Genomic DNA, 21,028 nt, shown 5'->3' with positions numbered 1-21,028 from the left:
GCTAGAATCGGTTGACCAGAAAAGTCATGTAACCAAATTAACACACATTCATTTAATCTCACTGAATGAAAATGTGTGGTATTTAAGATTCTGATTAAAAGACATCGTTTCAGTCAACTCTTGTGTTTCATTTTTTACATTTGTGCGTTATGTAAAGCTATAGGATTCTAGGTATTTGTAGACATTCAATTACATGTAGACTATCTTACCAAACGTATCAAAGAGAGCTTAATGAATTATCGTTACGATTAGATAACAACGTTCACTATATAATGTCTCATATGTAGCACATGTGGCATAATTTGAAATACTCAGTGTGAAGGCTTGTGGAGGTCCGTACCAACTTTAATAAAAGGATAATTGAAGTAGCAAATTCAAATGTTGTCACATAGAAAAGGTCATTTAAAAATGTATGAATACCTGAAGTGACATGTGAATATGATCCGGCTTGTGGGAGTTATGTAAGGGAGTTATATATATATCTTTTGTATTCGCCAGACAACAATTTGTTCAAATCAGTGATATCCAGTTTGTTTTGTACAGGCGGATTTTTTAAAATAAACTGTTGAAACTATTGAATTATTTTCATCAAGTGCAGAAAATTACAACAACCGCAGCCTTTACTTTACAATCACAACGTTTACATCTCATGTACGCCCTTAATCACTTTAACATTCATTATACCGGGTTGTCAAGAACAGTAGAGAGGCATCTAAATTTTCAAATTTCTTTTCCAAATAATAGATAAAGATCTTAACGAATAGAGGAAGAGAGACAAAATATAAAACACATAGAGCTGTAGCGAGAAAGATGTGCAAACACATTTTGCCAAGAAGCTAGCTGAGTGTTTTGTCAACTTTAATAAAGCAACAAAACGCAGAGTCCTTGAATTTTATAAAAGAACAAATGTCAAATATCAAAGGTATAACTTAATAAAGTGGCTGGTAAACAATAGCAGATGTGCACAGGAGCTACTGTTGCAATATTGCTTGGTAAAAAAAAATCTATTCAAAATCTATGCTGTACCTATTGATTGCAATGATGCATATAATCAATATTAGTAGGGTATTTCATTGAGTGTCTTGGTTCCCTTAACCGTTCATGTTATAACGGAATTTTACACGGCATTTTTGAAAAGATGTTTAGCTTGCTTACTAGTATTTAATAACTTAAAGGTTTCTACAGAACAATAACAAGAATGTTTACCCAAATGTCATATTTGCAAATTCAACAAGGAAGCTAAGTTTTTTAACAGCCTTTGATAAGATCAAAAGTAACTAAATATAAAATTTCGGTTGCTAACATTTACACTTCTCTTACCTCCACTCCAAATCCGTTATTATTAGCTACTAGAGAGTATATGAAGCCCAAGCTGAACCACCTGACGTTTCATAGAGAGAGTTGGTCTGTAGGTTGTGGCAGCATCGTGAGACAAGATGAAGATCTCGCTTCTCATCCTTCTGTGTGGGGCTTTTTTCCAAGGTAAGGTTCGGTGAGACCTGTAAGGTAGCATATAAGATATCATGAGAATTATCTGGACCTAGATACTTTTCATCCCCGCTGTACAATAAACAAAATTAAATCAAAATTAGTATTCAGCACCTTGAAAAAAAGACCTTTGAAGTTATGAGTGTGCGTAAGAACTTGACTACTGTCAAGAATAAAAGTTCTACGCTAATCTCTGTACGTTTACAGATAGGCAGAAAAAGAAACCTACTCTCCTGTAAACAGCACAGAAAACATGGGGTCCTTCAGCGTTAGATAAGTCTCAGTCTATTCTGTTTATACCCCTGTTGCATTATCCACGATCTTCGGGCGTATCGATGGAAGATCGGACGTATTTAAGATCGACAGAGGGTTGCGCGTATTTTTCACCTCAAAACCGTCCCTGTCACATATCAGCCCTACTTTGTACCTTGTAAGATTGTTGTACATTCAAGTTATTATTATAAGCAAGGCTCGGGCGATTGCCGCAGAACCGTCGTCCGATCGATTTTCGCCAAATGTGACAGGGGTATTAGGCCACCTTTCCACTATACGGCGATCGCGCTGCGCTCTCACTGCGACCGGAATGGGATATGTGTTATCTTCGATATTATACTGGGTATATTATACAAAACGTAAAAGAATGATTGAGAAGACAACAAAACACACAATGTTAAAAAATTCGTTTCTTTTCTATACGATTCGTTGAGCAATCTGTCAAATTTGAGCGCGCTGCGAGAGTGCCGTCCTAGTGGAAAGCGGATATTACCACCATTATTTGTTTTTGTCATTTACACCTAGCCCTCGGGAATAAATTTGCACTAAACCTACTATTGTCAATCATTTCAAGTCTTACTTGTTGTACGATCTTCATCAGCCTTTGGCAGCAGGATTGAGCAAGACAAAGACCAGCCGGACGCTCCAGGTTCGTTCCCGCTCGTCAATCCGGACAGCAGCGGCAACAGTGCTGACGGGACAGAAGTTGAGAACGCAACTGGTATGTCGGCTTGGCCACATTGAGATATATTACAAATTCTTTTATTTAACTCTTTTGCAGCATTTTCCTCAACCATTCGTCTTCAAAACTACGTTTATTCCATCACCACTTTATTACATTGGCGAACATTCCCATATAGATAAATCTCAGTCATTGAAGACAACATAAAATACATATAAGAAAAGGAACATGATAGCCTACATGCATTGTGCAGTCACCACCAGAGGGTTTTGAATTAGAAAGTATGGTAGAGTGAATTTCCTCTAAGAACAGACTGTATAATGGTGTTAGTTGTTTGAAAAAAAGATGATATTTAACAGTGACACTGTTTACGTCATCTGACAACAAAGGTATTAATCCAACTGAACACAGGATTTAGCTGACACACGCTGCATGTTTCTCTCTTTAGATTCATAATAGTTCATGTTTATTTAAAAAAAAACTGTTTTGCTATAGTACCCATGTCGCTGGACGATGTGATCGCACAGCTCCTTAAACAGCAGGATGTGATTCTGCATCTTCAGGCAGAGATGGCGGCCAAAGATCGGACGACCAGGACTTTAGAGCAGGAAGTCCAAGCTCTCCAACAACGACCCTACACTGAACGCTGTAAGTTGTGATAAAAGTGCATTCATTGAAATGAGTGCGAAACCGTTGATACGTTGAGTTGGTTTTGAACATTTGGATCGTTTCCTTGATTAACCCTATCAATACCGGGGGGTGCTAGAATGTCTTCGCCAACGATGACTTTTCCTGAAAAATTGTTGGCAACAATTCTAAAAAAACAAAACTATGAGTTTGTGATTTTTGTGTTGTCATGGCAATTAAAAAAAATCAAGATTGCCTGTCCAAGAGAGCGAACACATGACGTCATTTCCTGACGTCATATTGGCGTCCGTGCCGTCGCCATCGCGGCAACAGAAGACTTGGCAGACTCAAATATCAATAAAACAGCCACAATAGTCAACGTTTTGTTTAATAACAAGTATATGACTGAATTTCGTGTCATTGTTGTTGTTTTAGGTGAGTCTGGTGAGTTGGGAACTCCCGATAATGCCTTCATTTACGGCTCTGGCACTCGCTACCGAGAATTAACCGCCACGTTCAGCAGGGCCTTCACGACAACCCCTGTGGTGACTGTCGGTTTTACAGAGTTGGACAACGAGCTTGACAGAAACCTTCGAGTTTCTGCAAGTGTGACATCTGTCTATGCAACTCACGTGATTGTCCAAATCGGTACCTGGGGTAATACAAGGCTAGACAGTGCCAGGATTCGCTGGATGGCCTGTGCGTAACGTGTAACAACACAGTTACATCAAAGTCAAAAAATGTTTCGCCAGATTAGTCATGTAACAAAAAAAAATTATTTAACCACACTAAATGAAAATATCAAGTAGTTCTAAGAGTCCAATTAAAATACATCACTGCAATCAACTTTTTGTTTAGCTTTCTTTTAGTACATTTGTTCGCTATGTCAGGCTATCGGCTTATAGGTAGGCCTTCATATGTAGAATTAATTCCTTAACACACATATAGAAGAATGTACGGTCGACGAGATGTGTGCCTAGTTGAAAAGTTTGCAACAGATAACTGGTGATGCTTGACTTGCGAACGCTGCTACAAAATCATCGGTAGGGCTGCCGTCTACTAAACTAATATGCGGCACAAATGGCATAATTTGACGTACATGTCGTAAGGACTTGCTGAGGCCCATTTTAACTTAAATAAAGGAATAAGTAAAGCAGCAAATTAAGATGTTGCCACACAGAGAAAGGTCAGTTTAAAGAACTTGTAAATACAGGCCGGTGTGCGTGGGAGTTAGCTAAGGGCCTGTTGCAACATATACAGAGGAACTGTAACTATATAATGTGGGCAATTATCATCTCGCAGCCAGAGAAGTGTCAATAAAGGCAAGTACTTTCATCAATAAGTGTAGAAAAAACAACAGATGTGACTCATACCAATGACCTGTAACCCTTGAGCACACAAGTCTTTATTATTAATTTGTTTGGCTAGGTTCAGCATGTACAGCCAGGAATGCGCAACTAGCCAACTTGCAACAGACAAAAAGACAATGCCAATGGAATATGACATTGACAGAATAACAATTTTATGAGCATTGAGTCTTGTACATATCGTATCCATACTCACATAATTTCGGGATTTTGTTTACTTTGGGTTTTCATTAACGCCACGTTAACACAATCGTCATAGTCATGAGTAATTTGTTTCCTTAATGTTTTTTTTTCACTTATTTAATGATGGAAAGAATATCTTAATGCTGTAAGAAGTTCCGAGACAAATACGTTTTCCTTTTTTTAGGTAAATGTCAAATCAATCTTAAGATGAAAGATGACTCTTAAGCATTTGTTGAGTGCTACCAGATTCAGTAGTTGAAAATAAACACACAGTTGTGCTGTGAGTCCACCACAACAGCGCGACCGTCCCCTGTACACGCGACGTCCCGGGGGTACCCCAGCCCGTCCTCCTGCGAGGCGACATACCGGAGAAATTCCCCGTCCTTCCGCCCGTCGAACACGCTCACCCGCCCGCTCGGTCCGTCAGTCACGAGCACCCTACCCTGCAGATCCACAGTGAGTCCACAGGGTGCGCTCATGTGCGCGTCTGCTCCGAACTCGTGTCGGAGCTCACCCGACGGTTTGTACACTCGGATTTTCTGCTCTTTGTGTAAAGACAGCAAAATGGCGCTTTTGTACACACAGATATTTATAACGCCTTCAGAATGGGTTGAGAATTCTGAAAGTTTCTGTCCAGTCTTATCGATTATACAGACCTTTCCTTTAAGGGCTAAGGCTATTCTATCTTCAGGCAAAGAAGCTGCGTCAGATATGGGGTCGTTTCCGGAGCCAATTCTTAGAACGACTTTCGTTGGTTCCCCTGAGTGCGACCACAAGACGTTGGCCCGTTTTGCACCCGTCACGCTACATGCGACGTACACGTCACCGCTCGCTTCAACCAATAAGCCGCCACTCAGTAAGGTGACACCGCTGCTGAAACCGAGCACGAAACTGGAGATGACGTCGCCATCTTGGAGATTAAACGCTTGGACCCTGCCCCCTAGCGCCTTGTCCAGGATGTACACCCTGTCGTTGGATACGGTGGCCCGGATAGGACATTCGAAATGACCCTCACCCGTTCCCTTGCTTCCATACTTGGATATTTTTTGAGGAACTTTCTTAGGAGGAATCGCTGGTGCAACTTTGAGACGACCGTCACCCTCACGTCTTCGTTCAACTTTCGCGCCATCTGCTTGATCTTTGACCTCAACCTTCCCAAGATTAACCGCTACTTTTTGAGGGACAAAATCGACTTGCGGGCTCGCCGGCACTTGCGTAGTCGTATCTACTTCAAGTTCAAGTACTTCTGATAGCGCCTCCATCTTGGAATCAAGGCCTGGAATGTCAGCGTGATTGACCGCGCAGTCAAGGTCATCTAGTCCTTTCAACATGGCGGCCAAGTGAGATTCTAAAAATTGTGCCCTCCCGTCCAATTGTTCGACTCTCTTTTTGTAAACAGTTCTGGCCTGGCCGATAAGGGAAGCCGCACTTTGCTCTGCCCGCTTTATGACCTGTGAAAAATAAACACTTCTATCATTAAATTATATGACAAATGCGTGTTAACTAGTGGCAACATTGTTGTGTAAGTACACATGAAAGAACGATGAACATTCACAACTAGTGGACATTAAATACAAGTTTAAGGTACATTCACTGAGCAATTAGTTAGATAAGCAAGGCTGTCAAATGAATTGTTGTATTACACTAATTTGTCATCAATTAGAAATTGTTTGAAGAGTACAATGTTTGGGTAATCTTCATGTTTCTTAGATCTACTTTTTGCGGCTATGATAATCACCGCAAACCAACAAGTCCCGTGATACTTATATTTGGTCTAAACTGATATGCATATCAAAGATAGTTTGAATGTAAGAGTCGATAGTTGTAATATATTAAATAGTTTGCTATGAAAACATTTTTCTTCAAAATACGTTGTACAGTTTGGAGAATGGGAGCCTCGGAAAACTAAATAGTACCAAATAACTGGATTTTTCTTCCGGATAAATAGCATTACATAAATTTGAACTTGAGTAGTACAAACCTCCTCTTTCGCGGCTAAGATCTTTTTCTCCAGCGTCTCCTCCTTCCTCTCGCAGTCGATTCTGGACTCGTCGAAGGCTTGGAGTTTCTCGACGACCCGGTCGACCCTCCGCCGGGCGCTCCTCTGCAGCTCGGCGGCCTCCTCGCACTTTTCCTCCGTCACTTCTCGCAAGGACGACACGTCGTGGTCTCGGTGTGATTCAACGATGCACTCCGCGCACACAGGCTGGCTGATATACATTGAGGGGTAAAAATAAATCAGTATTTTTTTTTCAAATAGGTTGAAACAGACTTAGACTTACGGGCCCCCGTGTCGTCCAGTGCACGACACAGCAGAGGTATACAATGGGAGGTCATTGAAACAGAAATTATTATGTTGTGACAAAAATTGCTGCGCACAATTTTCGTCACAAGATGTCTGGATTTATTAAGATTCTTAAGATTGTCGTAAGATACGACGTCAGGCGATAAGCTTCCACCCTGGTTAAATAAAGAATATAATGATAAACAAACAAACAAGAATTTGTTGTTGCTCCAAAATAACAACAAAACTGTATTTCAAACGGACGTAAGGGATCCGGGAATAAGTGACGGTTGGTCTCCAATTCTGCCCAAAACGACCATTTTGTATTTATTCTGCTGACGCCAGTAAACAAATATTTGGCCCTGTGCCATGTTGGTTTCTGATCCATTGTCAGTAATGGTTCTGGTCTTTCTATTGTATTGCTTTATGTAGCGTTACTTCCCCCTCCTGCAGTTATATCAGTTTGAATCAACGCAAATATTAAGAAACTTACAGTATAAACGAAAAACCTTCGTCCATTTTGACTGTATCAGCTTTTTAACTGGTATACTAATAGTGTACTTGTTATAAGCTGTAAGTACTAACCTACAATCTTTGCAGTAACAGCGAAACTCGGCGTCACCATGAACCACACACAGCCTTCTAGCCCCACCGGCATTCACCCTACGCTCCCGCCTCTGTCCCTTCAACAACTCCCGTACGTTCCCGACCCAGAAGTTACCGGGAAGCGCACCGACTCCCTCGGGCGGGATGGCCACCTGCCGCCGACAAACAGGGCAGGTCATGTCCGATGCCCCTCGTGCGTAACTCTCCAGGCAAGCCTGACAAAAGGTGTGCCCACAAGGTAACAACTTCGGCGTCTTGAAATCTTCAAGACAGATCCCACACGTAAGGAGTTCGTCCGTCGGTAGATCCGTTTCTCTTGTTACCTCCGCCGGTCTCGTCTGTTCGTTACCCATATGGCAAGATTTTGGGTTGGTCTGTTTTGTAGCAATGTCGATCAGGCACTACAGAGTTCAGGGTTCGAATCACAGTCAAGCCATAGCTGTATTCATGGAAGGACGTTTAGCCTCTAGACTGGCATGATGATTCGTCAAAAAAAGGAAACAGTTAAACATTTTTCTGTCTTTCTGTGACCAGAACAAGTATAATGGTTAATGGTTAACGGATCACAAGACTACCGGAATGACCTTTGACCCTTAGTACCATTTCCACTGTACCTCCTATTGTTGTATAACTTATCGTTAGTTTTGAACCAGTCCAGTCCAGGGATTAAATCAATTTCTCGAAAGCTATTGGGAAGAGTACCATTCATCTAAAGCTGTCGGACTGGAACAAAAATCTTTATAGTTCGATGCGCAAGCGTAATTTTGCCGTCAAACTGTCTGATATTGCTCTTCTTTATTCTAAACGCATTAGCTAGCCTTTATGATTATTGCTAACTTTTGTCAATTTGACAATGTTCCTGCAGCACTAAAATTTTGGTTTGGTTACCAGAATAGGCTGAATCTAAATCGTGAACGACCATTTGTAAGATCCTCTTAGAGCTTCCTGTTAATCAGTAGAAGTTCATTTGCAAGTTCATTCCTTAGGGCTAATTGAAAAGTAATCCCCAAGCAAAATGACTATTGCAAGGACGTAGGCCAGGAAGTAGGGCCCCATAACTTCGCAACAGACACGTACAGTAAAGGTCTTCATTTTTTAAAAAGAAAATACTTTGCAAAGCGGACAATAGCAAGAAGATCCGAAGAGAGCGTAGAAAACGTGGCATTGTTCAAAAGATCTAAAACCTCAACTGGTCAGATTTGTCTTTGGAACGGAATTTATTTCGTACCCGTAGTTGTCTCGTAATTGGCTAATTGTCTGTAGTCTGTGTGTGTTGGGCGTGCCAAGCCACACCCATGATATGACATCCGATTTTATCTACTCCTCCGAGGCCAGTTGTTTTTCGTCCACAATTTTCTTTCAATTTACATGATGAATGACTAAATAATTGATAAAAGACCACACCCGCCTCTCTGATGCCAGTTGATATTCTTTTGCCAGAAGTCACAAAATTTTCTTTAAACTTGCCTAGTGACGCTCCCATAATGTACAATTTCTGACAAAATCGTCAAAAGACTTCCTTACTCGTCAAGTCTTTGTTATCAACGCAGGTGCTGTTTAGTTCAGCACTAGCCTGGTAGTAGTCTGTAATCCGAACATTCTTACTTCGCATTAATGTTTGTAACTGATAGATATACATTCAGATTTATTTTTTGCCCTTTCTCTGAAGAGAATACAAACCTCTTAATTTGGTGATAAGTTCTAATGGACAGACCCAGTCTTCTCTTTGCTGCATAGAAGCATTATTGGTGGTAGTCTTTTTTGCAGATGATACAGATATTATCCAAACGGCCCGACTTCATTCAAATGATTATGTATGCAAAGCAAGTTTTGACAGTCTAAAAAGTTACTATTGTAACGTTATAAACTACCGATGACAGCTAGAGGAAACTTGGTAACGTCCTCACGTATGGTGACGTAAGATGATTATGATAGAATGTATCCATTGTGTGCATTTACTAACGTCTGGAATAAGTCATGGCAGCATTTCGTTTAATCTTTGGTTCGATTACTAACCGTTATCTATGGTTGCCAATTCACATAATTGAAGAGCATCAGTTACGAGCTTGCGTTTTCTTTTTCCTGTGTTATGGGCGTGCTATGCCTATTCAATTCAATGGCTCCACTTTGTGAAAAGAACATATCCTCCTGTTTGTTCATCAGTGCCATGACCCTAATATATTCTTGAAATGGCACATTAACTGTGCATGAACATGTCTTCTATTAAAGGAGGTGCGATCAGTGTAGGTGCATGACTAGATTAGGACTTCATTTGATTTTATTTGAAGCTAAACGTTTTTTTTTTTTCTTTTTAATATCTGTGTATTGTAATACCGTAAATGGTGGACTACCATGTAATTTAGTACGGTAATTGTTTTAGAACTCAGACGTCCAAAGAGAAAAAAAAAACATTGAGCTATTAGGCTAGCAATTAAGCCAATAAATAATCCGATTAATCAATTAGCTACTAGGGATTCTAATAATCAGTTCGAAGTATTTTTGTCGTGATGTTTGTAAAATGCAAATTTTGTATGGTTGTCATCGTGTCTTTGAGATCGCGCTCAGTAGTCCGGGCTCGTTCACACATAATATTTCAGCTGGGTCGTTTGGATCTTATCTAAAGTTAGTACGCAAAGTCACAACTAATTCCGTAAACTAATCGCGTGTATCGGAGAGAAGAGTTTTTGACTGTCCTCTGCAATGTATGTATTAACCCTATTCAGACCCGGGGGGGGGGGGGGGGGGCTTTTGAGGCCTGCGCCAACTTCGATGTCCTATAACGCCAGAACGCCTTACGCTAAAGCCACCAAATTTAGTGAGTTTTCCTAAAATATTGTTGGCAACAATTTTACGAAGTTTGACAAATTTTCCATTTTTTCGTGTTGCCATGGCAACCGTTTGCTGACAGGCAGTTTTGCCAAAAATCACTATTTTGGGTTCTAACAATGTATTTTTCACATTTATTTGCAATATTACTACTATGTTGTTACATAAATAAAATCTTGCCCTACGGCACGTAGTTCAAGAGTTAGAGGACTTAGAAGTGGAGGGCCTAAAAAGCCTACCCCCCCCCCCGGTCCAGGGATGACAAAAAAGCCCGGTCTGATTAGGGTTAACTACCAAATCAATCCATTGTGTCATTCACGTAAGACTGATAAAAAGACAATATTCAGTAGTTTGTGACATCAAATATTACTTGATGATAGAAGGGAAATTTGAAAACTACTTAATTAGTCAAGATTCCTAGTGTCTCCAATCCGACATTATCGTAGAGCCGAAAAAAAAATCTTTGTTAGCTTCAAATACCCAACAAACCGGTTCCATGCGTAACGCACCAGATTTGCACAGTAAGGCCAACTTGATTTAATTTTATCGACGAAGTTATGTAGAAACCACCATCTCACTAGATTAGCTGTCCACTGGAAATAACTATAATTAATGACTAGCTTATTCTTTTAATCATTTTGACACAAGATCTATAACAGCCCAACCATCATCAACTGACACAAGTTCCAAAATAAAGTACATTAAGCCATGTATTTAAACCGAACACCAACTTTATTATCATTCCACAAAATGTATAATCAATAGAATTCCATAAGCTGTAAGAAACTTGGTTGGAAGGTTGTTTTGAGGCACATGAGCTGAGAACATAAAAGAACTTTAACTTCATTACAAATCGATGAAAAAAAGGTGTTCTGTGACTTTGAGATCATTGGCGTACAGTTGATTTTTTGTAATATGTGTAAAAATCATATAAATGTGCATGTGGTGAGAGTGCTCGTGTGTGTGCGCGTGCGTGACTGTGTACCTGTAACACCTAATTACCTAAAAAGCTTTTTGTTAGTTTAACTGACTAATCAAATCCAATTATGACAGAATCCTTTAATTCAATCATTATTACAAATTTTGCTACTTGAACTTAAACTTAATAGGTTAGAATCTTGTACTTCAAACTTCTCTCAAAACTTAGCTACTTGGACCCCCTAACTAAATCTCATTAGGTTAGAAACATTTAAATCAACTTCTCTCACACCTTTGCTACTTGGACACCAGAACTGATCATTAGGTTAGAAACATGTAATTCTAGTTTGTCTCGTCTTCTGTGCTCAATTCACAAATCCAAAATGGCACCTACAATATCCCTCAAGCGATAAAGCGATGTTTTAAACATTGAATTACTGTCGACTTGCTCTTCTTTAAACGTTTTGCTGTTTCACATGAGTTGTTCTGTCATTTGTTTATTTTCCCAATGACGGGGATAACAAGAAGTTGTGCGGAGTCATAAATGACCAGTTCCGATAAGCTTATTGCTAGTTATAGGATAATCGCTTGAGAGTTGAGGCGCGTTTGGAAAGACCTTCACTCGTCATCTTCAGCCATGCCGGCGTCTTCTTCTATGTCTTCCAGCTCCCTCACTTCCTTTTCGGTGTCTTCTAAGCCGGCGTCTTCCTCCATGTCTTCCAGCTCCCTCATTTCTTCTTCGGGGTCTTCTTCAATATCGGCGTCTTCTCCCATGTCTTCCAGCTCTCTCAGTTCCTTTTCGGCGTCTTCTTCCATGTCTTCCAGCTCCCTGGTCTCCTGCTCGATCTCGGCTGCCTCCTTCAAATCCAGCAAGACGTCGCGTAAGTCTTGCAGGGTCTCCCCCGCCTCAACCGTACGCTTGGAAGCTGTGAAAATATCATTTTTATTGAAATCATAAAAGTACATTTTCACCACTTGATTGATACCTTAACTTCACATAAATACATAGATATACTAGCTAAACGCTAAAGGAAGTCCGAAAAAGGGCATATCTATAGAATAACAGAAATTAGTAAAAATGAAAAAGAAAAATGTGAAAGTTTGAAAGCTGAACAACCTACCGGAGATGATGCCCATCTTCTTATAGATAGCACCCTCCCTTTTGACTCCCCAGACCTGGTTTGAGCTGGAGCTGACGTCCAACGTTGTAAGCCCACGAGAATCCCCCACCCACCTGGTTCCGGTCGGGTTATCTCGGGTGATGCCTGGTTAGGTGAAACGAAATAATTAGACTCGAAACTCATCCAATCAGCTACGATGGACCCCCGACGTATGGTGTAATAGGGCAATAAACGGCCTACGTAACAGGAACGTCCTTTGGACGACGTTTGGACAAAAAAAAAAGCTGCATCAGTCATCGACGGTGATTGGTGTAGTTTAGAAGAAATGTGACGTTTGGGATCGCATACTTCCCTACTTCTGCAACGACACCTAGCTGCAATGCGAAGCCAAACCAATCGGTATAAACCTGGGGAATGTTACGGATGCCCCGTGGAAGCGTTGAAATGTGAAAAAAAAATAATAATGCTGCAAAGAACTTTTCTAATCATCGATTAACCTACCTAGAAAAATTATGCACAGACGTGACAATATTTATCATTCGTGAATAGTTTCATCTGGTTTCCAAATCGCTGTGTTATAACTGATAAGTATACAAACAAACAAACCTTCTCGGTAGTATATTGCGCCAACTTTGTTTACCCCCCAGACGATTCCGTTCCCCACGCTGATCTTAGCCAAGCCTCCCGAAACTCGTTTCCAACTGGTCCCGGCAGAGTTTTCGTTATAGGCCGTGCCCACCCGGTAGTAGATGTGTCCAGCGCTGTTGACGCCCCAGACGCCGGAGAGTCCCACGGAAACAAAGGACAACCTCCCAGGGATAAGTGTCCAGGTTGAACCTGTTAACATGGATAAAGCAAACAGTCAACCCTAGTCAACTGGTGAAGTTTTTTATGCAAATTCATGCCCGTAGGCCATTGCACATACATGTTAGACATAGGGGACATACATGTGACAATGAACAGTGATAAACATTATTGTAAAAAGAGGTTTCTCGAACACTAGTCTTGACCATTTCTATAAACGAAAAGACCCACTTTTTCTGTATTTTGTGGGTTCTGCGATTTTGTTTTTAAGACTTTTTAAAGAGTTTTGCTTTACCACTCCTGTGCATATTAGCTGTGTGCGATAGAACATTTCAGGGAAAAAAGACAGCAGCAATTAACAACAAATCAGCGCCTTACCAGTCCATTTATAAATCTGGCCCGCCCGGGTGACTCCCCAGACGGCGTTGCTAGTTGAGCTGACATCAACCACCCTCAGCTTCCCACTAACTTTCTCCCAGCCAGTTCCTGTAGGATTCTGCATGCTGATGCCTGTAGGAGCACAGTCACAGAAAATATAAGTGAATATGGCGCGTCTTTTCATCTGTATGCTTCCTTTTAGCCGTCGCTAAAATGCAGGGGTTCTGTAGAAGAGTCTGCGAGGGCATTTTCGGTGGCTATACGGTGACTCAATCACAATTAGATTTTAAGGGATCCCCGATGTTCCCAGCACACCGAAACCCGTCCAATGTGATAGCGTAGTTACCGAACGATCGACTCTCTGAAACTACTACTGAAGATGGCCTACCTCATACATGTACTATAGAATATATTACAATCATGGCCACGCTAGCCTCGTTCTGATACAATGACCCCGGATGTGTCCGGGAATTCTAAAATGGCCGCCGTCACAGGAATCAAGCATTTTCAGACGGTTCTGACCTTCAACGGCAACCTTCTGGCGTCCAACAACTTCAGCCAAAAATTTAGGACAGTTTTACTCCGTCGTTTGTCCCATTGTAAAGTAACTGATTTTCAGTGAGACACATAAAAAAACTTAATAGCAACATGCTTATGCATGTACAAGTACAAGGATCAAATTACAAGGAATAAAAAAAAAATTCTGGCTGAACCAACTAATGGTTGTAGATCTACCTGGATGTCTAAGTAACCTTCAACGAAAACACTGAATTGAAAGCAGAATGACAGTTGTTACCCTTCCTCCTGTAGATGTCGTCGTCAGCGCTCACGCCCCAAACGACGTCGCGTCCCACGCTGATGTGCGTTAGCCTACCAGCGACCGACTGCCACCTGCTGCCCACGGAGTTCTCTTTGCGGTAGGTCCCGACGCGGTAGTAAATCATCCCGTGTTCGTTCACTCCCCACACGCCTGCTGCTCCCACAGACACGTGCTTCAGGGTGCCGTCTGTACGCTGCCAGTCATAACCTGCACACAATTTGTAGTTGAAGTATGCACTTTCTAGGAAGACCTTGCATATAACTTGAAGTTAAAATATGCACATTATAGAAAGAGCATACATACAACGTGGGGTTAAATCATATGCACATCCCAGGAGAGCTTACTTTAAAGCATACATACTCCAGGAAGACTTTACATACACCTTGAAATTAAAGCATTCCGTTCTAAGAAGAGCCTGCACAAATTTTGACATAAAACTTCAGGTTCGAAGAGGAGCCTGTATTTTACAATCAAAAGTGAGGGCATGCATGGCAGATACCGCAAATATACTACACACATGTTTTGTAACAGAAACATAAAATGTGCAAGTTATAGCAAGAGTATAATATAGACAGAGAGATAGATAGAGAGATAGATACATGTACATAGAGAGAGAGAGAAAGAGAGAGGGGGAGAGAGAGAAATGGAGAGAGAGAGAGAGAGAGAGAGAGAGAGAGAGAGAGAGAGAGAGAGAGTAAATGCAAGCAAGCACACCTAGGTCAGGCAAACAGATTTACAAGGACGTGCAGTTATCATGTAGCCTGGGTACCATCCGGAAAGCAGTTCGCTCCGGCGTTCATTATATACTATGTACAGTCGCTTCTAGCTCTGACATTCATTATACACTACATACAGTCACATCTCTGTGTTTCGGATAGCAGAAGTGAACATAGGAGCGAACTACTATCCGGATGGTACCCAGGCTAGTTATCATGACGGTGTGTGCAGAATAAAGTGGGTGACATTACCTGCAGATCTAGATCTGGCAGAAGCAACCAGACAATGACCTGTGGAGTAGATGTATCGACATGTAAGTAATAATATCATGAACACTATTATGTACATCTTTGTCTATGTATATATACTACAACTCATCAAGCCTTGTCTGTTCTTCCTGCAGTTATTCTCTTTCAAGCCTAGCTTACGCATAGCCGAATCTCTCTTCCGACTCTCTACCGACTATGGTTAGGAGTGAATAGGGAGCTAAGTCGGATGCAGGCGGCTGGTGTTCGGCTAGTGTTGGCCTGCGCCATCCGAATGTTTTGAAATGTTCAAAACATTTGGCTCTGTATGGCAGGTCTGGAATGGGTTAGTTGATTGGTGGTTGGCTGGTGTTCGGCACGGTCGGCTAGTGTTCGGCTGTTGTTCGGGAGTAAGTCAGTAGTCAAATTGAAATCTTAACCACGCCATAAACACTGCTGTTTACTCACAGCTAGTTTTCAACCTACTCACGACTGACCCGGCCGTGACAAATTGCAAACTCATTCCCAAGCAAAATGACTATGTCCAAGACGTAGGCCAATCACCACCCCCCCCCCCCCCCCAACTTCACATGACCGACATCCAGCCAAAAACAAAAAGAACCATAAATGCCGTATTGTGGCCAAAGGATTATTTTGATTAAAAACGAAAATGGCCACTCCTTTAAAAATCGCTTATTATGTCCATTGAAGTCGTGAGAAGGTCAACAATCGGTTGGGAAACATTGAGGTGAGATTTGGCGGTCTGTCGCTAGAGGTTGGGATGGTTGGGGATAGGCTAGATTGCATTCGGAGCACAGTAGGGAGTAAGTCACTTCCTGGCCGGGAGATGGTTAGGACATGCATGTTCGGGACATGTTCGGTGCTTAGGCCCCCTTTCCAGTAGACGGCGATCGCGCTGCGCTCTCACTGCGACCTACATATGATATGTGTAACCTTCACTTTCACACTGGGAATATCATACAAAACGTAAAAGTGTGATTGAGAAGACAACAAAACGCACAAAGTGTAACAAGATTCGTTTCTTTTCTATACAATTCGTTGAGCGATATGTCAAATCTTAGGTCGCAGAGAGAGCGCGGCGAGAGCGCCGTCCTAGTGGAAAGGGGGTATAAAAGATAGGCGTAGCCGAGTCGACCTGAGTCGGCTAAAAGCCGGCTCAGTGTTCGTGAGCTAACTTCGGCTATGTATAAACTAGGCTTCAGTTGATATTTGTATAGTTGGAGTTAGGATACCCTTTGAACTCCGTCCGAAATATATCCAACTCAAATGCTCCTCGAAAGTTATGAGCCTGACCAAAAACATCCGTGACGGCCACGAGACACGAATATCTGGAATTCGGTGAGAAGTTATAAAATACATTAAAATTCCAGGGCATATACAATTGATTTTATGCAGGCGGCATTCCGGATCATTCCGATCAAGGGGCTTTACGAATGCAGTAATATTACAAATTATTTCTGTCAAAGTTCTCATAGATAAAAATTATCATTCTGATTACATACTCTTCATTTGCAAACTTGTGCCTGAAGACTAATAATCAACAAACAGATACGTTAGCGCAAAATGCAAAGAAAAACTTCAAAATGCCAAGTACATTAAGACAAGAGTACACTTTGAAGTTCGTATTAGATGAAGGTTTGCTCAATTGAAAGGTTGTATTTTTTGAAGCCATGAATACATAAGAGTAATTAAAGCATGTAGTCTGCACTGACACTCAGACAAAGGAGCTGCCACCCCAAACTACCTGTCCCAGGGGGGAACAACAACTGAGCGTACGGTAGAAAGGTTACAAAATGGTCAGTGAAGAAACTCGGGTTTCCCGGGAGCTGCCCATCGGGTCATCGAAGTAACGCCGGCGGATCGCTGGTTGGCATAGTTTATGGTTGTGACTATGGCGGTATCTGATCGCCTTCGCGCCCACAACTTTCGCTCTTGATTAATGAAAACATTCTTGGCAAATGCTTTCGCAGTGGTTCGTCTTGCGGCGATCCAAGAATTTCACCTCTCCCGCCGCAATACGAATGTCCCCGTCCGTCCCTCTTGATCATTACCTCACGTTCCGAAAACCAACGAAATAGAACCGAGGACCTATTCCATTATTCTATGCACTACTATTCAGTCGCCAGGCCTGCTTTAAACACTCTATTTTTTTTTTCAAAGTAAACGCTCCGGCACCCCGAGGCACTCAGTTAAGAGCACCAAGGAGAATCCGGCAGGGAGGGCCGGGACGAGCAGTGACACGCCTCGCGGCGGACCGCAAGCCCGGTCCCAAGATGCAACTACATGAAGTACGAGCTTTTCAAACGCGCACAACTTTAATATACGCTATTGGAGCTGGAATTACCGCGGCTGCTGGCACCAGAATTACCCTCTAATAGATCCTCGTTAAAGGATTTAAAGTGTACCCATTCCAATTACGGGGCCTCGAAAGAGTCCCGTATTGTTATTTTTCGTCACTACCTCCCCGAGTCGGGAGTGGGTAAAATGCGCGCCTGTGGCATTCAGGTTGGTTCGAGCAGGATTTCGACCAAAGTAAAAGTAATTGACTCGTTCATGTTGAACCGAAATGGCGAAGTTTACTGAACATTTCTTTCATTGTTATAAGGGCCTTCATACTAAAACAGGAATCAAGCAGAAAAAGACGGGATGAAGAATTTGCAAAAATCCGTGCCACATTCGTGTGGAATTCCATATGCAACTTATATCCCCTTCACAAGAGAAAGAATGCGCCAAAATGCCGTAGAATACGCGCGGTCGTACGCGTACGTACTGCACTTTGAATACTGTTCGACATTACTCCAACTTCAATGCAACTCAACAATTTTGACAAAAACATTTAGGAATGGGCAGAAATATCTAGAACACAGTAAGAAGTGCTAGAATGCACTTTGAATACCCAGCAATGTACAAAAAATAGTCATTCTGACGGCATTCCGGCTGATTCTGCTTCTCGTGTGAAGGGCCCTCCATTTCGGAGTCTAACTTCTAAAGAGGGGCTTTTCAAATCCTGTTAAAAACGCAGACGGTGTTGATTTCGATTTTGTGCGTTTTTTTTAGTATTTTATTGTCATAACCACGTTACTTCCGTGTGAGGTATTGCTGTATAAAGTTTCAAATTCAAATTAGAGAATTGTCCAATCTCCTAAAGTTTGAACACCACGCCCAAATCCTAGTACTGACTGAGACAGGCCGGTGTGACGCGTTACTTTTTCTAAAACCAACGATTGACAAATGATGAATCTTCTCAACATGTATATTACTCAGTATATAAATTGATAACCTGGTCCCCTTTTCAGCACATAATGCAAAGAAATGAAAAAAACTACTTACCCAACAGAAGAAGAGCGACAATTGGCAATCTGCAGCTGCCCGCCATCTTGAGCAGTTTCGGAGTGAATGACCATTCAGTTTTGAGTCTCAGCGTTTATAAAGTCACCATGGATTGTCTGTTAATAGGAAATGCTGTCTGTTGAAGGGAGTGGTACCTCATTAGCATAAAAGAGTTGATAATTATGGTGATGAAAGGGTTGTCTGACCAGATTATAGATATCGCCACCTGTTGATAAAGATGGCTTCTTCATGAGATACCAATCAATCAATCAATCAACCATACACAGACAACATTTGACAAAGTCGCATTGTGCTACCCGTCAATCACGGCTGATCTGAATCCCTTTGAGAGTATGTAATTAAGATTCCGTTCATACTGTCGATGCAGAAATGTGCCTCCGGCTTGGGAGGGTCTTACAAGGATATTTTCTCGCAGTTTGCACTGTTAACAAAACTGCTGATATGGACTGAAATGTGTTGAAAATTGAAATTGAAAATGATGTTTTGTCAGGTCAAACTCATAAATATTTTTGTTGAGTTTTCGTTTGGCACTACATAACCACACAGGCAGGTGCACACAGGACAGTACCAAACCCTGCCTGCCACATAGAAAATATCTTTGGTGGTGACCTTTTCCCCACCTTTGCAACGTTGAAGATTCAAACTGAAGTCATTTAATTGTGCGTTCAACACAACAACTCAGTAATACCCAACAGAAGAAGATTGCAAGAAAAGGTGCCCGCCCGCCATTTTGAGCAGACTCGGAGTTATTATAAATGACCAGTTCTCAACCCCTGTGCTTCAGATGTCGCCTCGAGCTGTTAATTAGATAGAAAAAATTGTCTGACCAGATTCTAATCACAGATCATCAAAGATGGCGTCCGGAAATTCAATTTTTCTTCCTGTCAGCAAACAAGAAACTTCTAGAGCTCTTTCCCCAGAGACTGAGAATAATATCAAATAATAAAGGGTTAATGCCCCGGCCCGAGGTGTATATGGTGAGATAATCCCTGGTCAGGTGCGATAACCACCGAATAAACCACCGAGTGAGCGTAGCGAACGAGGTGGTTTATGAGTGGTGGGAGTTTGTAGGGTGGGAGTTTGCTGCATGTAGGGTGGGAGTTTGCTGTTAAGAGCTTTGTAGACGAGTACGGCATTGCAGTATTAATGTGTTGCTCTAATGTCCTTCCAGCCCAGCCTAGAGTGTATTTCGGTTCTTGGTGTCTATATACACAATTTACATTTACATACATACAAAAAAATACATGATAGAAACTGCTACATGCTGACTCTGGTGTCTGCACACTCTCAAAAACATAACCTTCTCCCGCCATTTCCCAATCATTATGTCTTTCCGTCGTAATGCCACAGCACGTAAACTTTATGGATAACATCCTATGCAGAGTGCAAAAATAATGAAATGTGTTCAAGAAACAAATGAATGATAAATAAATAAATAAATAAATACATAAACAAGATGACTTAATTCTCAAAATAGACACCATAAACGTCATAACAAGATTTGAACTGACAAAACGTGGCATCACAACTAACTAGACATCCATTCCTAGTATTAAAGAAGTGAACTAGTGTAGTAAAAGTGATACTAGTGTGGTATACTGGTATCACTTGCCAATCTTGCAACTACAATTATGGTTCCATATTGATTGCAGTTTTTTTTTGCAACCATTTAACAAGTTTTACTTCTGCAACTATAGTCATGGCTACCTTCCCAGTGTAACTTCTACAAGTATGTTTATTAGGCTTCAACACATTACATGTTTGCCTATTTTGGTCTATCTAACCATTCCCGACGATAATTTTTTTTTTTGCTTGAAACAGGCTTGATCTAAAACATCAACTGGTCATGTTTGTCTGTGGAATAGAATTTATTTCGTACCCGAAGTTGTCTTATAATTGGCTTATTTTCTTTAGTCTCTGTGTAGTGGCCGTGCCAAGTCACACCCATGTCATGACATCCGATTTTATCTACTCCTCCGAGGCCAGTTTTTCGTCCACAATTTTCTTTCAATTTACATGATGAATGACTAAATAATTGATAAAAGACCACACCCGCCTCTCTGATGCCAGTTGATATTCTTTTGCCAGAAGTCACAAAATTTTCTTTTAACCCTATTCAGACCGGGGGGGGGGGGGGCTTTTGAGGCCCGTGCTAACTTCGATGTCCTATAACGCTAGAACGCCTTACGCTAAAGCCACCAAATTTGGGGAGTTTTCCTAAAATATTGTTGGCAACAAGTTTACGTTTTTACAATTTTCCATTTTTTCGTGTTGCCATGGCAACCGTTTGCTGACAGGCAATTTCCCTTAAGAATTT

The 21,028-nt window shown here is 41.4% G+C and overlaps 3 protein-coding genes across 3 annotated transcripts; 1 reads left to right on the top strand and 2 right to left on the bottom strand.

Annotated features, from left to right (window-relative positions):
- Window positions 1-1,436: 1,436 nt before the first annotated feature.
- LOC118411134 lies at window positions 1,437-4,023 on the top strand. Its single transcript, XM_035813176.1, has 4 exons — window positions 1,437-1,482; window positions 2,363-2,482; window positions 2,939-3,091; window positions 3,506-4,023. Exons 1-4 carry the CDS (start codon window positions 1,437-1,439, stop codon window positions 3,775-3,777), a joined length of 591 nt encoding a protein of 196 aa, XP_035669069.1. The 3' UTR covers window positions 3,778-4,023.
- An 845-nt stretch (window positions 4,024-4,868) lies between these two features.
- LOC118411133 (tripartite motif-containing protein 2-like) lies at window positions 4,869-8,176 on the bottom strand. The gene is made up of 3 exons (XM_035813175.1): window positions 7,490-8,176; window positions 6,602-6,830; window positions 4,869-6,071 (listed from the first exon to the last, which is right to left on the bottom strand). Exons 1-3 carry the CDS (start codon window positions 7,861-7,863, stop codon window positions 4,869-4,871), a joined length of 1,806 nt encoding a protein of 601 aa, XP_035669068.1. The 5' UTR covers window positions 7,864-8,176.
- Window positions 8,177-11,049: 2,873 nt separating this feature from the next.
- On the bottom strand, window positions 11,050-18,790 carry LOC118411482 (tectonin-1-like). Its single transcript, XM_035813770.1, has 7 exons — window positions 18,691-18,790; window positions 15,346-15,384; window positions 14,354-14,584; window positions 13,558-13,689; window positions 12,982-13,212; window positions 12,376-12,519; window positions 11,050-12,180 (listed from the first exon to the last, which is right to left on the bottom strand). Exons 1-7 carry the CDS (start codon window positions 18,734-18,736, stop codon window positions 11,873-11,875), a joined length of 1,131 nt encoding a protein of 376 aa, XP_035669663.1. The 5' UTR covers window positions 18,737-18,790; the 3' UTR covers window positions 11,050-11,872.
- Window positions 18,791-21,028: the final 2,238 nt, after the last annotated feature.

The sequence above is a fragment of the Branchiostoma floridae genome, chromosome 3 (assembly GCF_000003815.2).
Source record: "Branchiostoma floridae strain S238N-H82 chromosome 3, Bfl_VNyyK, whole genome shotgun sequence".
NCBI lineage: Eukaryota > Metazoa > Chordata > Leptocardii > Amphioxiformes > Branchiostomatidae > Branchiostoma > Branchiostoma floridae.
This window is presented reverse-complemented; position numbering and strand designations above follow the sequence as displayed.

Coding starts and splice junctions, on each gene's coding strand:
- LOC118411134 (XM_035813176.1), top strand. CDS start 1,437: ATGAAGATCTCGCTTCTCATCCTTCTGTGTGGGGCTTTTTTCCAAG. Junction 1,483..2,362: donor GTGTGGGGCTTTTTTCCAAG/GTAAGGTTCGGT, acceptor GATCTTCATCAG/CCTTTGGCAGCAGGATTGAG. Junction 2,483..2,938: donor AGAAGTTGAGAACGCAACTG/GTATGTCGGCTT, acceptor GTTTTGCTATAG/TACCCATGTCGCTGGACGAT.
- LOC118411133 (XM_035813175.1), bottom strand. CDS start 7,863: ATGGGTAACGAACAGACGAGACCGGCGGAGGTAACAAGAGAAACGGAT. Junction 6,831..7,489: donor TGTTACTGCAAAGATTGTAG/GTTAGTACTTAC, acceptor AATGTATATCAG/CCAGCCTGTGTGCGCGGAGT. Junction 6,072..6,601: donor TCTTAGCCGCGAAAGAGGAG/GTTTGTACTACT, acceptor TATTTTTCACAG/GTCATAAAGCGGGCAGAGCA.
- LOC118411482 (XM_035813770.1), bottom strand. CDS start 18,736: ATGGCGGGCAGCTGCAGATTGCCAATTGTCGCTCTTCTTCTGTTGG. Junction 13,213..13,557: donor CCAGATTTATAAATGGACTG/GTAAGGCGCTGA, acceptor CCATGTTAACAG/GTTCAACCTGGACACTTATC. Junction 12,181..12,375: donor GAAGATGGGCATCATCTCCG/GTAGGTTGTTCA, acceptor ATATTTTCACAG/CTTCCAAGCGTACGGTTGAG.